The 16,893-nt window shown below is 35.5% G+C and overlaps 2 protein-coding genes across 3 annotated transcripts in view; one reads left to right on the top strand and one right to left on the bottom strand.

The window, feature by feature from the left end:
* LOC111517383 (integrin beta-PS) overlaps nt 1-10,455 on the top strand; it is a 72,401-nt gene extending 61,946 nt beyond the window's left edge. For both annotated transcript variants that reach the window (XM_023173529.2, XM_023173528.2), the window contains exon 10: nt 8,402-10,455. In XM_023173529.2, coding sequence (XP_023029297.2) covers nt 8,402-8,742 — 341 coding nt within the window. In that variant the 3' untranslated portion in view covers nt 8,743-10,455. The remainder of the gene's footprint in view (nt 1-8,401) is intronic.
* A 46-nt stretch (nt 10,456-10,501) lies between these two features.
* Nucleotides 10,502-16,893, bottom strand: part of Tc-re (major facilitator superfamily domain-containing protein 12-like) — a 31,055-nt gene continuing 24,663 nt past the window's right edge. Inside the window, exons 9-10 of the mRNA XM_074179866.1 lie at nt 12,826-12,976; nt 10,502-10,806 (exon numbers count right to left, since the gene is read on the bottom strand). Coding sequence (XP_074035967.1) covers nt 10,668-10,806; nt 12,826-12,976 — 290 coding nt within the window. The 3' untranslated portion in view covers nt 10,502-10,667. The remainder of the gene's footprint in view (nt 10,807-12,825; nt 12,977-16,893) is intronic.

Below are 16,893 nucleotides of genomic sequence, written 5' to 3'. Positions count from 1 at the left end.
CTGGTTGCGTTGACGAGCTAGGAAATGTACTGCGTGCCAAGATCCCCGTTCCTCAGACAGTGAGCGCAACAATTCGTGATGGATACTCAAAATGCCTGACAGTAGATCATAGTGGTAATAGTGGTTAGTAGGTTTTTTCTAAAAGTAATGAAAACAAGCTGGGTAATAATATATAATGTATAATATCAATTTAATGTATCATATACATACATTCTGACAGTAGGTAACATTGTGTAATATGTACTTAATAAACACCTATTTAATAAATATGAATAAATGCAGAAATATGTATACAGGTAGCACAATGTTTACATCCATGGCTGATAGCATTTGGTTGATTAAGCTCAATATTTTTACTTAATGATCTCATATTTTTCAATCTCTTCTTTTTGTTTCTCAAAACTTCCAACTGTGAAGGCCTACCTTCCTGTATTTCTTTAGCGCCAGCATGTAAACTTCTATTTGCCCGACGTGCAATAGAAGTAGGTTGGACTTTTATCTTTCTCTTTTTTTTTTAATTACAAATGCTTGTGCAGATATTAGCAAACAACTCAATAGTTTCAGTTTTCTTAGCATTAAGGGCGTTACCACAACATAACAAAATAGTTCTTCGCTTATAAACGTCTTGTTCCATTCTCTTCAAAATGTGCCTTCCTCTTCATCAGCTTTTCAAAAAGCTTTCACTTGTTCTTTCTCCATAATTTTGTAATTGGAAACAAATTTTAACAGAAATACACTGAGAAAATTATGTTTGAAAAGTAACTGCTGCTGACATTTTTTTTTGCTACCACTATCAAATTTTCAGTACTATTAAATAACTACTTTTTGGTGGCAAAAAAACACTCCCTAGACTTATTTTTTAATTCGACCAAAGAACAGGAAAAAATATCACAACATTCACAAATTTTGTTATAGTTCGTGCACATTACATAGATTGGTGCCTCAAGCTTAAGGATAGTTTGCGCCCGTTTACACATAAAAGTGCAGCTTTTTCGAGATGTTTGCCGGGGTACAAATATGTTGATGTAAGATAATAATTCACAGGAATCAATTTTATTGTTCAAAAGATTGTACAGAAATATTAAGGAAGTCTGCGCCCTGCGTTTTTATAAGAATATAAGGTCAAATCTTTGTAATAAAGAAACATAGTTTTGGCATCTAGGTGGGTATACTCCATCAATTTTAAAGCTCAAAAATTTCAGAATTTTTTTTTTTTGCCTTCTCCACGATAGAAATATATTGTCCATATATGGGGTTCCATATTAGAGATCCATATTCTAGTTTTGATCGGACAAAACACAAATACATTTTTGTTAGAGCAGAGAAATTTGTGAAATTTCTACAATTTCTTACAATAAAGCCGTATGCACGATATGCTGCATTTACTGTACGACCAACGTGTATGTTAAAGGTGAGCTGCGCATCAAAATAAATTGCCAGATCTTTCATCTCGTCAGTACGCTGCAGTTCTACATTATCTATTAAATATGCATAGTGAAGACTATTACTTTTCCTAGTAAATGTCATTGCTTTACATTTGAATATTCACTGGGAGTTTATTTTTGATACACCACCTATGAAAAATATTCAACTGGATCTGCAAATAACTACAATCATTTAAAGAAGTGACGGACGTATATAATTTTAAATTATTGGCGAACATAAGCCTCTTGCAATCGAGAGATGTACACAGATCATTAATGTACAGGAAGAACAACAGTGGGCCTAAATTAGATCCCTGTGGTACACCGATGGTTGCCGTATACACTTCCGATTTGTAACCATTGTATCGAACAAACTGTTTACGGTTGACTAAATATGATTCCAAAAGTACTATATACATTTTACGAAAACCTTCGTTCGAGAGCTTGTGTAATTTTCGTTGCCCAGATGTAACAGATGGGCTGAAAAGTTCGTAGGCTAACATAGAGAAGAGGAAAAAAATCTTTTCTTTATGAAATTTGATTATATAATTCAATATAGTTGCCTTTGATGGCGATACAAAGATTGAAGCGGTCATACAATTTTTCGCTCATGAACTCATTTCTGAATGAATACAACATTTTGTCTGATTCACAGTTGGGATTCAGAGAAGGAAAATCAACTCAGGATGCTATAAAAAACAGTTCAAATATACAAGGCTATAGACTTGAAAAAAACCTTCCATCAGAGTATTCGTAGATTTGGCAAAAGCATCCGATACTGTTCATCATTACATTATATTGCAAGCCTCAGAGGATATGGGTATGAGAGGTATAGTATAAAATCTTATGAAATCGTATTTAACTGGAAGAAAACAACAAGTGCGAATTCAAAACCACATTAGCAAGGAACAAATAATTACATGTGGTGTACCACAAGGTACTGTGTTATGGCCATCACTCTTTACTGTTTACCTGGACGATATATGTATACATCACAGGAGCTGAATTTGATGATAAGTTTTGCGGACGACACTGTCCTGTTCTATGAAAGTGACACTTGGCAGAAATTAAAACATAAAATCGAAAATGATTCTCCCAAGATAATAAAATGGTTGAATTATAAATTGCTGTCAATCAATTTTGGAAAAACATTTTCATTCTTTTAGCAGCAATAAAACTCCAATCAAATTTCTATCAGTAATAACCTCACCATTATATCAACAGATAAAACTAAGTATAATGATTGATAAGCACTTCAAATGGAACTCACATATAGATTATCTAGTAAAAACACTAAGATGTATTTATTTAGGTGTGATTCATAGAATCACACCTAAAATATGAAATAGTCGGATGAGGAGGGGTTTCCAAAACCTATTCCAAGCCACTTTAATTAACGCAAAAACGATTCCTAAGAATGATACTTTTCAAAAACAACAGATACGCGAGTGATGCTATCTATGAAGAGTTTGAGATTTTTTATATCAGACAAATATTCTTTTACCACTCTTTTTACAACTCAGTTCTTCAATAAGACCGAACTTATTAAAACTTCTCATACCTATACTACAAGACAAAAAAAAAAAATATTTTTTAATACTCTTCGCTTCGAAATCAACAGGCCAAAAATGCTATCAATATTTAGCACCAAAAGTATTTAATCTCCTTCTCGAAAAACTGCAAAACGAAACGTCAGCATTGAGATTCAAAAAAGATTGAAAACTATTCATGAAGCTATCGCCTCGTCGCTATATACGGTCAATAATTGAAAATTGAAAGTAATTTCAGATATTCATAATATTATCCTAAGTGCACTTAGTACCTGTATATCGGTATATTCGAGTATTTTGAAATCCTGAAACGTCATATTTTCATCTCGATATTTATTGTTCAACATTTTACATGTTCACACTTTTATTTATACGGGGGTGCGCAAAAGTCCGGAATAAAATTAATATTTTTTTAACCAGTACTTCAGGAAAAAAAACGCTGAAACACATCAGTTGATTTCACGTTGTACGCATTTTTTGACAATAAAATGAATTTTTTTTTCAACCCCTTAGCTGCAACCCTCCCCTAACTTATTTTTTTCAAATGCAAATCTATGTCATGTATGGGCTCATTGAAAAGCTCGTAAAAAATGGATTCTGACCATACCCTTTTTTTGTGGTTACAACGAAATGAAAAAAAACTCTTGAAAAGTTACAAATACCGAACTTAGTGCTATCTACGGGTAAATTAACGTATCAGATGTTGAAATTGGCCTCCACCCTCTACTTGGCAGACTCCTAGGCGATGGTAAAACCCGTCTACGGAATTCCTTATGGCCTCAGCCGGTATGTTATGTGATTCCACTCTAATTCTGCTTTTTAGATCTTCAATATTAGCCGGCCTATTTTGATAAACCTCGTCTTTCATATATCCCCAATAAAAATAATCTAATGGCGTTAAGTCTGGGGATCTTGGCGGTCATTCAATTGTACCACGTCGTCCAATCCAGCGTCCTGCAAATATGTCATCGAGATATTCTCTGGCATTAATACCAAGATGTGGGGGAGCGCCGACCTGTTGGAACCAAAGTGTTTCAGTGGGGATATCTGGATCTGCTTCATTGGGAAACATAACAGCTAAAGCAGGGACTAATTCGAAGCGTAAAAAGTCTAAGTATAGTGTAGCTGTAAGGTTTCCCTAAAAAAAGTATGGCCCTAATATTTTGTTGTTGATGATGCCTGCCCATACATTTACTTTCTAAGGACGCTGCGTACGAGCTTCGCATATCCAGTGCGGGTTTTCCTGACTCCAGAATCGATAGTTGTGCCTGTTAACTACTCCATGTAAATAAAAAGTAGCTTCGTCCGAAAAGAGTATGTTAAGTGGAAACCCATTATTCTCGTCACATCGCCTCATTATTTCCTCACAAAATTGCAAACGCCTGTCATAGTCATCTTCCAAGAGTTCTTGGACAAGACATATCTTATATGGGTGGTACTTTTCTGTTTTCAAAAACCTCCCAATCGTACGTCTAGACGCAGGATTGTTTTGAGCTAATGAAACCGTTGACAAATGTGGATCTTCCTGCAGAGATACGGCAATGTCCAATTTTTGATCTTCGTCTAAAGCATGTGGCCGGCCTCTTCTGGGCAAGTCCTTCACTGTACCATGTTCTTCAAATTTGTGTAAGATCTTACTCACAGTAGCCTGGGAAATGTGATTTTCCGGATATTTTGTATTAAATAAAGTACACACCTCACTTTGACTCCGCATTCTATCCCCACATCCCAACAATATCAAGACTTCGAGACACTGCCTCTCTGACAATACCATTTTTCTTTAGCAAATTAAAAAAGAACACTTTGAAGGTACCCAATTATTGAACAAAACATACATATTTTCAATTTCACCCAGAAATGCCACAATTTTAAAACTGAGTCAAGACAATATTTCTCATCAGGGCATTCATTTTGGTACAAGAAATGCAACAACCTTTTTCTCTTTTTGAGGTACACTGGTCAACAATTGCTTGGGATGGAACTAATTTTATGTGTAAGTTTTTGGTGAAAAAATAAAATCCACAGAATGTTGATGCTACATTACGTTATCAGTTTTACACATAAATCAATAAAATTTGTTGTGGTGCCTGGTCCAGTGGGTCTGTTCTCAAAATTTGTAAACTTTTAGAAAGTAGGTGCTGGTGATCCTTAGCAATTGTTGAGCAATGTACATCATCGCCACTTATTTGTTTTTTGCAATGTTAATTGTCCCTCAGATAGCACTAAGTAGGTATTTCTAACTCTTTTGGTTTTAAAAGAGTTTTTTTTCATTTCGTGGTAACCACATGAGTAAAAAAAAATTAAGGGTATGGTCAGATTCATTTTTAACGAGCTTTTCAATGAGCCCATACACGACATAGGTTTGCATTGGAAAAAAAATTTGTGGAAGGTTGCAGCTAAGGGGTTGAAAAAAAAAATTTCATTTTATTGCCAAAAAATGCGTACAACGTGAAATCAACTGACGTATTTCAGCATTTTTTTCCTGGTACTGGTAGGTTAAAAATATATTAATTTTATTCCGGACTTTTGCGCATTCCTGTATAAAAACACATTTAAAAGTCTTCCATTATCAACACTTAGAAAGTTCAGGAAAAATTATATTATTTATATGCAGTATTTGTAATTCGGAATTATATTACCTGCGATTAATTTAATGTGTATGAGCATACATGTTATATGAGAGTATGTGTATTTGTGTAAATATATTGTATGGTAGTCTGCATTCATAAATTTACTCATTTGCTCTCACAATAATTGCATACTCGATTTTATTGTTAGTAATTTCAGTATAGTACTCTCGAATAATTTGTTTTAAGGTGGTTGACAATAGGCTCGTTCCAACCAGCGTCAGAAACAGTTTCTGACAGTCAGGATTGTGCGCAGTAATGTGATTGCGTTCCAACATGAGTTTCCAACCTTAGTAAACTATCAGTTTTCTGTTCCATCCAAGATTCAAACCTGTTCAAAATCTATCTTCTAACTATTAATCTGACGCATGCGTATTCCGTATTACTGTTTCTGTTTTATGTTCATGCAACTTGAAAACAACATAACCTGCAAAAATTGTTATAAAATAAATTATGTATTTGCTGGCGCAGGAAAAATTAGGAATTCTTTAAGTGAACCTAAAATATGAACTTCTTTAATTACACAAATTAATTATTGCGATGACCTACTTTTACCTCCCAGTTCCATGTTGATTAGTAAATAGAATAGAGATGTAAAATAATGCAACCCTCTTTTACTCTTATTTGCTGATGATACCTATGTATATACGGAAAACTGTGATTTAAAAGAAGCTGTACAAAATATCAATATATCTTTAAAGATCATTGAATTATATCTACAAGTGAATAAACTCAAATTGAATATCAATAAATCTAAGGCAATGATGGTTACAACAAATTCGAATCAAAGAAAGATTGATACTAACGAGGTTAATATAAGCATATTCAATAATCAACTCACAATTGTAAATGAAATTAAGTAGGTACCTAGGATTCATTATAGACCATCAATTAAATTTGAATAAGCATGCCGAATATACCATTAGAAAGATATGTAAGAAAAAGTATTTTTTCTCTAGAATTTCAAAATCTTCATCAACCTTTGCTAGACTAACATGTTACAACTGCATAATGAGGCCACACTTTGACTAGTGTGCCACACTGATGTATCTATTCAATCAAAATCAAATGGGACAGTTGCAGAAACTACAAAATCGAGGTATGGGAATCATTTTGAGATGTAACCAGTCCCTATTGAATGTATGTTGAATACTCTACAGTGGCAGCCGGTACATAAAAGAATGTATTATTTGAGCATGATTTTTATTTTCAAAATTTCGAGTGGGATACAACCAGCCTATCTTAGCAGATATTAAGTTCGAAATAGTGACATCCATTCATATAACACAAAAACATGTAATGTATTTCATAGATCCCGAACAAACTATAAGAGTGGAATGAATTCATTGTTCTTTAAAGGTCTTGATAGTTTCAATAAGTTACCTGATGAAATAAAACATGTAAATTCCTTAAAAGTAGGTATTCAAAGTTATTATTAGAATATATCAAATTGTAATACATGACGCACTGTAAAATTATATACGTATATAAATTATTCATATATGCATAACTATATATTGTATATTAGGATTCCTAAAATATAGTCTACTACTACTACTCTCTAGAAATACACTTGATTAGATTTATTTTTAAAGGTTATGTTGAAATTCCATGCCAAACTTCAGTTGAACTATCAGCTGTCAGCTGTTGCAATCAGAAATTTCAAATTAATCAGAAACCAATATCTACCAGACATGCGCGTTGACAACGATTTACAAACTGTTGGAAATCTGTTGGTGACTCAAGGTTGAAACGAACCTAATGTTTCGTGGTGTATTTCATCAGTTCGGACATCCATTGTCTAATATAATATAAATTGATTTGAAATCCCTGAAAAAAATAAAAGAATTAACCGGAAATAACAATTTTATTTAACAAAAAACTTAAATTACAAGGAAATAGCATACAGCTACAACCAAAAAATAAAAAATTGAAATAATAATAAGAGCTGAAAATTAAAAAATATCATTAACAAAAAATGAAAAATAAAAATTGAAAAGATTCCAAACCAAGTTACGTCACGACGTTTCGATTATTAGTATCCACAATCGTCTTCGGGGGATAACTGGATCTCGGAGGTATAAGTCCATGGAGCCATGTTTCATCCATTGTCACATAGCGACGCATAAATTCTGGTTTTCAAGCTGGAAGAACTTCGAACACTGCTCAGAATCACCAATTCGTTGTTGTTTTTGATCGATTGTGAGCTCGCGCGGCACCCACTTTTAACAAAGCTTTGGCATACGCAAATATTCATGCGTGATGTCCAACATGTTCCTTTGATATCTTTAGAATTTCAGGTTTCTTGATCAACTTCACTTTGCAGTCATCCAAAATTATTTTGTGGACTTTTTTAATGTTCTAGTCGGTAACAGCTTCTTTGGGGCGTCCACTGCGTGCATCATCCTCGGTGCTCATTTCACCTTGTTTAAACACAGCAAACCACATCTCAACGGTTGATTTTCTTGGTGCAAACTCCGAATAATGTTCATCAAGCCAAGCCTTGGATTCAACAGTATTTTTTTCATCCTTTTCATCCATTTTCTTGAAACAACAAGAGTTGCTTCACTCAAAATGTTCTATCCCACAAACTAATAGTCCGACGGCTGTGAATTGTGTTTACATGTCTGTTAAACGTAAGGATTAACAAACTAATAATAAGTATTTGATACTATTTGCGCCGTCTATGTGTTAGCCTGTGACCTTTTAGCCCATCTAGTATTAGATGTTTAGGCAAATGGGAAAATGTACCGAATGCTATTTCGCATTGACAACCAATATTCATATATATTTTTTTCAGGCGAGATCTGTTCGACTGTGATATTCGATGGAAGCAGCCGTTGTGAAGTTAATTTCTGTTACTACGCTTATAACGAATCCATATATTTACCAATAGTGAAAAAGTGTTTCATGACTGCAGGTTTCATGGGAACAATAGGCGGAGCACTTATAGCTCTTTTCACCTTCTTTGCGGGCATAGCTATCATTTTGATGGTGAAGTGGAAACGAGATCGAGCAGATCGACTTGAATATGAAAGATTAATTAAAGAACAGGGCAATTTTAGGGGAGAAAATCCTTTTTACAAATCTCCCGTTACTATTTACTTAAATCCTATGAGAGGAAGAGAGCAAAACAATTGAAATAAGTTTGTTTTGTTGATAAAAGATGAAACTGGAACCTCTGGCGTAGAAATAATCACCTGTGTTTCACCAACTTCAGGAGTAATGCTTTTCTGGTTATTGGAAAAATCTTGTTTTTGATAGACTCTTTTGAATGAAATATTTTTTATTTAACTTTTTTTCGATAATAATAAATCATATACAGTTTAGAAGCTGAATGATGGATTTATTATCACAATCATTGCAAAGATTCATGAAAAAACAATTTGATTTCCAAATATCATTCTATTACATAAAAAGCATATCCCTAAATTTAGCATCTTCAGAATGAAGGCCACAAACTCTGAATTTTCCAGCGTAAAATAGGGTTTTGTCATCAATCGAAAAGTTCATTGAAAAGTTCAATTGTTTTCAAATTGAACGTAAACTCAGGATTAAACAAATTACTTCATCTAATTGACGAAGGATGCCACAATATTCGAAAACCCTATAGAATGGCCTAATCTGACGCCATTAGACTTTCAGTGATATGAAGGGTTTAGTATTTCAAACTGAATAACTGTATTTAGGTGACATAAGAAAAAGATACCAGTGATCAGAATATGAATAACGTTTTAAGATTTTCAATCAAGAGTAACTGTTGCCAGCAACTTCGTTAGCGTTGACTTCAGTTTTTGAGTAGAACTATCAATTAATCTAAAAAGAACTTCAATATTTTTTTCCAACAAATTTTTTACATATTTTAGTTTTTATTCATAAACCGATTGAAGTGAATTAAACGATAAATGTTGAGTGAAGTTCATCACAATACAATAGCTCACATGAACACACACACAGACACACAGACAAACAGAAAAATTCCAAAAATTTTTTTTGGGTCATATTGCTTCAATACCAGTGATAGTTTTTTCTGAAATGTCCCCCATGTACGATAGCGTTACACAAACGCCTGCCTTATTTTAAAAAAGTAAATGGTTGCAACCCCCAAACTAGAATTAAATTGTATTCAATAGGGGGTGTAATTTCAAAATATAGAATTGAGATATTTCCAAAAAAAAAATTTAATTGTGAACAATGATTGAAAATTTAATTCCATCCTGACTTTTTCACACTGAATATGAATCAGATTTATGGAACGTATGACCTCAAAATAATTTTGAATCGCCCGATTAAAATATTCAAGTATAATTGAGAAGTCTATTCAGTTATAAAACATTTTGAGTGAAACAGATATTATTAGTTGAGTACCTACCTTTTATAGCATTTCAGTTCCTGTAAATCTATTGAAAAAAATAACATAACTGCTTCATGATAATAATTCACAAATGATCCATGTTGTATAATAATGAACAAAAAAAATTATATTGGCTGTTTATGTGATAAATATCACCCAACACCTTCTGCCCAAACAGCAAAGACTTATAAAACTTTCACCATTAAATTTATTGAGGACTTGGATGTTATGTTATGTTGTGTGTTGCCTAATTCAGTATCTGCCTTTCCTTTTTTTAATTCATTCGATATCATCATTTTTTCTTTACATTGTATCTATCCTCCTAATTGTAAACATCGAATATTTCTTTACACATGTAACTGCTCTGATTTTAAACATGGTTGAATAGCCGGTTTAATACGCAATACAATAACAGTACAAAGTTCTACCTCAAGAATGTACGAAATTGAAAAAAGTATTATGATCATGAACATTTTCTTAATTATATTCCTTTGATTGTATTGTTTTATTTCACCCTCACATGTTTTCGTGTGTATAATTTCCCAATATTAAAATAAACACAGTTTATTAGATCTTTCATTTGACATTTTACATTTGAAATATTCGTAATGACCGTCATACAATAAGCGCATTGTTCAATATATCCAATGATTGATAACTGACTGTACCAAATGCCACAAGAATCTCGCTCATCAATTCTTTCAATACTGCATCAGATCCTTTGAGAATTCTTCCTTATTTGTAGCTGTAGTAAAATCAAAGACAATAGTCCTACCAAAGTAACCACTGCACATATATAAGACAAGACATTTTCGTAAAAATGAGGACACAAGCTACTGGGAGAACATTGCCTGAAATCAAAAATATTCATGTTACAAATTGAGATAACAGCGAAGTGGTAAAAAAATCGCTGAGTGAACGACGATCTTCAAAAAACAATCTTCTTTTTCGTTTGGAGAGAACACAATTCGGGCTGGTAGGTAGATAGTTTCATCTGCCACCGCGGCAGACAACATCGTGTGCGTTGACTGCGAGGACGAAGATTATATCTCGAAGTCTCAACGACGAATATCTGGCGAGCTCAGTGTTCACTGGTATATATAATTTTAGTGGGTAAAGGGGATGGCTCTGAGGATGCTGGTGTGAATTCTCACTTCTGATTGGTCCACAATGTTGTTGGCTTGTTCTATTTGGGCGCAGTATTATTAGCTTGTTCTGAGTGGTACACATTGTTGACAGGAATGCCGCTAGTGGGATATCGATCAGAATTGCATTCTAGTCCATTTCTGGCGTTCTTGAGTACTGGATACTACGTATTGTTAGCCCTTATACCTTCTTCTTCAATAGCCTTCAATAGCGTGGTAACGCGTTGAATTAGGAAAGGACAGTTTTCGTATTTCATTATGTGGCCTGTTTCTGTTAGGATATGTTCTGAAATTCCGAATTTTTCCAGTTGCCTGAGGCGGCTTGTGTTGTATCCAGGCATTTGATAGTTCTGATGTGAAAAGAATCACAGCAACAAAGAATTCTGTATACACCGGCGGATGTCAGAATATATCTTTCATCGTTGGCTTCCTTGGGCTACAGTTCCTATTTACAACCGTTGTAGGTACCGAATTCAATTGGTTAATAATAAATGAGATAACAGATAGAATTGGTTAACCAATTACAATCACAGTTCTTGGACAGCAGGAAAATTTCAGAGATAGCAGGTAGAATTTGCAAAACAATCACAATATCAGTTCTTGAACACCAGATACATTTTTGAATATGAATAAAAGTATTGGCATTATGAAAAAAGGTTTGAAATGGTGAGTGGTTAACTTTTCCTGTTACGATTTGATAGTTTCACGTTGTTAATTAGTTGGCTTGTGAATTATCAGAACATCAAAACTATTTGCAAGGCAACTAATCCACTACGCAAAACTAAGAGTTCAGTCACGGACAAAAGAGATTCTTTGAAATCCGCCAGTGTCTACAGGATTCCCTGTTCTTGTGTCTCACTTCACATCGGAAAAATCAAACACAAGTATAGCTAATGCAACCGAAAAAATTCGCAGTTGCAGAATAATACTCACATAATCAAGAAGAAATTGCCGTCCTGGCAAATTTATGGAATTAACACGCATGACTTCATAGAGAAGCCATTGAGATTTATGAGCACACCTTCAATATCAACAGAAAAGAAGAAGGTATACAGGTCAACACAACGTGTTATCTAGAAGTTGAGAAAGCCAGATATCCGATCGACATCCTACCAGCAGCATACCTCTCAACAAAGTGGACCAATCACAACTCAGTAACAGTACGTACCAATCAGAAATGAGCATACCCTTCATCATTCCCACCGTCACCCTCACCACCCTCTTAAATTATAAATACGAGTGAACACGGAGCTCGCCAGTCAATCGATGCTGAGACCTTGAAATATAATTTTCGTCCTCGCGGTCAACGCATATTCCACTGATGATGTTTGCCTCAGTAGCTGACGAAACGTTAGGTACTACAAGTTTCATTTGACCATGATCTGCCAACCAGGATTTTGTTGTCTTCAATCGTGACTCTGGGCGTGAAACACGCACATTCATGATCAGACTATATTTTAGATCTTAACAAAGCTATCTAGTAGTGGATAAAGATCGCAAAGCTTGTTTTTGCAACGATCCACCTGCGGAACCTGCGTTCATCTCTGATATTCGTGATTTGATTCTATATAATTTTCGTAGATGGAGTTTCCAGAAGATATGTAGTCATCACCACTCCTGGTCTCGAATGCCTGAAGTATTCATACATTATTGACTAACTATGGACATCATTTTGACCTTTTCAACTTGATTTCTATTCATCATCAAACTTCTATAGGTACTTACAAATTTTGGATCAACAGAACAACACATCCCGATATCAATTTGTCGGTAAAAGTAACCAAACTGTATACAAGTCCACCTCCACAGCCATTAGTTTTCACAAAGTTCGCCGTTATGCACAAACTGCTAACCATAGTCGAGGATCCACTGATGCCTGGAAAAATATTCGGTGAATTTATTTTCCTTTCACCCCAATTGTAGTTTATGAGTGGTCAATATTTATTTGAATCCCACATCCTTTAGTTTCTGAAGGTAATTAGGTACTTGAAAAATAAAAGCCTTAGTCTGGGTATCTTACTCGTAAGAGTGGTTTTTACATCGAACATAAAAATTTAATTAAATTCGAAACGTTGGCAAGAAAACAATTGTTTTTTCAAGAAAAAAAGCTTATCCTGTTACCCAACCAACCTTTTTACAGAAAAATTATTGGATCACTAAACTGGTTAACTGAACATAAAAATACTTAAGCACTCATTTAAAAAACAGGGGGGTACCCCAAAGATCCATTCTGAGACATACTTGAGCATTCATTTGAAAACATAGGAGTACCTCAAAGATCCATTTTGAGGCATATCTTATTTCAGCAAATTCAGATAATATGGAAATGAATGAAAAGAAAGTAAATTTTGTGATGTATGCATAATATTTTCTTTTTTTCTTTTGTAAAAATATTTCGTACAATTTAACATCTTGATGCGGAAATAACTATATTTGTAGGAGAGGTTAATTTTTGGGGAAGAAAGGTTTTAGTTTTCTTCTTCTCAGTCTTCATACAAAAAAATGTAGGAATGAACCGCTTTACTTGCTTAAGCAGGACTGATGAAATTTCCCTCGCATTTTTGGCTGTAGTCTAAAGGTTTTCGCCTACCTTCTCAAAGCAGATATACAGAATTGGTTTGGGTCTACGGTTTTATTCCATTGGCGGTTGGTGTGACTTATTAGTTGAATCAATTGATCTGATACGGGAGGAATTGTGTGCAGGTAGCTAGATTTTTTTTATGTTGCCGTGTACTCACACTTCTCTCCGTGGTTCCAGTGTTCACCGACCCACAGTTATACACTCATTTGTTGTTTGATCATTGTAAGTTCGTTTGTTAATAGTAATAACTCAAAAATTGAACTTGATATATATCATGTATATATTTTCCTATAATTATTTGGCTGGTGTTGCATTTACCTAGATAATATTTATGAGAAAATGAAAGAACTTATGATGATCTGATATATCGAAAAAAATCGGTATGACAAACGTTTCAATATTTTCCACGGAAACAATCGCTTCAATCGTACTTTGAGAACGGATTCATTACTATTCACAGTCATGATGATATGGATACAGTAGCGGAGAAATTTCGCGAAGCAGTGATCTCATCCTATTATGGGAACTGTCCACTGAGGTTTAAAAGAGATAATCATAACTCTCCTTGGTGGAAAGAAGCCTGGAAAACAAAGAAAAGAAGTTCGACGATTATTCAATCAAGCTAAAGACTCGGGTAACTGGGAGCTATATAAAATAACTGTAAAGATATACAACAAGTAAATTAGAAAGGCAAAACGGGATTCTTGAAGGAAGTTCTGTGAGAGTATGTCTGATTTACCTCGTAGTACAAGAATTCACAAAATTCTGCTGAAATTGAGTCGCTAAAACGACTCGATGGAACATTCACGACCTCTAGTAAAGAAACATTAGAGCTTTTGATAGAAAACCAGCTTCCTGGAAATCTGACTCTTGATAACAACAGACCTCCCATTTTCGAGGGCGCTAAACGCCCAAAAAAGAACGATTGGGAGGTCGTCAAGAAGGTTTATCACACCACCGGCAGTTCAAGTCATTTCAGCCCTTCAAATCTCCTGAAGAGGATGGTATATTTCCAGCTCTTCTTCAAAATGAACTGGAAATAATTTCACCTACCCTCATAAAATTATATAGAGCTAGCCTGGCGGGGAACTATATACCACCCAGTTGATTGGCAGCAAGGGTGGTATATATAACTGAAATGGGTCGGAAAGACCCACACCCTAAATCGGTACGACCAATCAGCCTTACATCCTTCCTGTTGGAAGGACTTGAGAGGATACTGGACGGACACTTCAGAAGGGTGGCATTATATGCATCCCCACTGAATAATCACCAGTATGCTTATCAAACCGGCAAATCAACCGATTCAGCATCAAACAACCTTATAGAGAAAATCTACCAATCCCTTGACAACAAGGAGATGGTGGTTGCTATATTTCTCGATATTGAAGGGGCATTTGACAATGCACCACCTAAATCTATAGGATCATCTCTGGCTAGGAAAGGTATAGAATCGACCATTACTGGCTGGATCTATGCCATGCCGATAAACCTACGACTCTTCAAGGCGAGGTCATTATGTTCATGGTCACCAGAGGCTGCCTTCCAGGTGAGGTATTATCTTTCCTTCTGTGGTCGCTACTGATGGATAGTCTGTTTGATGCCCTCGAGAGAAGAAAATTAGATGTGCAACCTTAGGCAGATAACCTTATTATCTTGGCAAGGTATACGTCGAGAAGAATAGCTTGTAATATCATCCAAAGTACGATAGACTTTGTTCACAATTGGAGCCTGAGGAAGCAGATGTCTGTCAACTCCAGCAAAACTGTGATAATCCAGGAGGCGAAAATTGGGATTTGTAGTGAAACTTGGGATTTAGATCCCAAAACAAATATGTGATGATTTTCAGACCAATAATCCCTAATGGTGCAATTGCCGAAGGCTTAACAGAAAACGGCCGCCCAGGAGAAGCTCTCTGGCTTACAGAGACAGGCTTGTCTGGCTAACAGTAGTGCCAGCGATACCACACCGTCAGCGATCATGGAGATCCTTCTAGATCTACCTCCTCTCCACATTTTTCTGGAGAGAAAGGCTGGATGGGCTGCATATACACTTGTGCTCATTGCCAATTGCACAAATCAATTTAATGCAGAGTGCAACCGACTCTTGGTTGACACCGGAAGTTACAGCATCCTGGAAATAGCCTCTGACTTTATGCATCCAACTATCAACTACGAGCTGCCTTATGAAGTGATATTCACGAGTAGAGAGGACTGGATCCTCCGGGAGAAGAAAATATTAGGAGCAGATATTTGTTGGTTCAGTACAGTACAGAGATATCAACCTGCCTAGGAACCTATGCGACTGTATTTCAAACGGTAATTTATGCTATCGAATTGTGTGCGGAGAGATCGGAAGAATCCAACCTCATAAATAAGTTAATAAAAATATTCTCGGACAATCAAGCGGCGTTGGAAGCTCTTGGCTCCTACTCAGCAACGTCTAAATTGGTAGCAAATTGTCAAAAACGACTCTCCTCGATAAGAAGATTTAACAGATGGTGTCTGGTCTGGATTCTTGGCCATACTGGCCTGGAAGGCAATGAGGCTGCTGACCTTGCAAAAGAGGGTGCTGCAAGCAGCTTCATCGGACCAGAACCTGTCATTGACATCGCTTTAGGCTTTGCCAAACAAAGACTGAACACCTGGATGAGAAGAAGATTTATGGATTTCTGACAGAATCTTCCAGGATTCACTCACTCCAAGGCGTTTATTCACTCTTCGAAGCTTGATACCATACAGTTTTTGGACTACATTAGGGATGAACTGCGATGTCTAACTGGCCTTCTCACAGGTCACTGTCATTTAAATCATCATATGCAAAGACACGGACTGTCGGAAGATAGTGTGTGTCACCTCTGTTTGGAAAATGTTGAAATAGCATAGCACATACGTTGTGCTTGCCCCGCTGGGGACCGGATCAGGTTTTTAGAGTTCGAGCCACACCACTTGAAAGACCACTCATCATACAAACTAATCGACTTCGTTAAGAAGCTGGGTTTATTTGGTCGAGTATGAATGGGTATGAGCCATAATGAACCCTTGCGGGTTGCGGTGGAGGGTCGAATAGACCCACTCACTTTGGACCTAACCTTACTTAACCTACCTTTGAAAGAAAGTATAAATTGCCTCAACAAGAATGGTACCCGATCGAAACGTAATTATAATTGAAATTTGATACATTCATAATTGGTTTCCATTATAAGGTAAGTA

Source organism: Leptinotarsa decemlineata, unplaced genomic scaffold (genome assembly GCF_025532065.1).
Source record: "Leptinotarsa decemlineata unplaced genomic scaffold, Ldec_3_MD MMD2_tig00026282_RagTag_RagTag, whole genome shotgun sequence".
NCBI classification, from domain to species: Eukaryota; Metazoa; Arthropoda; class Insecta; order Coleoptera; family Chrysomelidae; genus Leptinotarsa; species Leptinotarsa decemlineata.
Note: the sequence above shows the minus strand (reverse complement) of the source record. Positions and strands in the feature narration are given on the sequence as shown.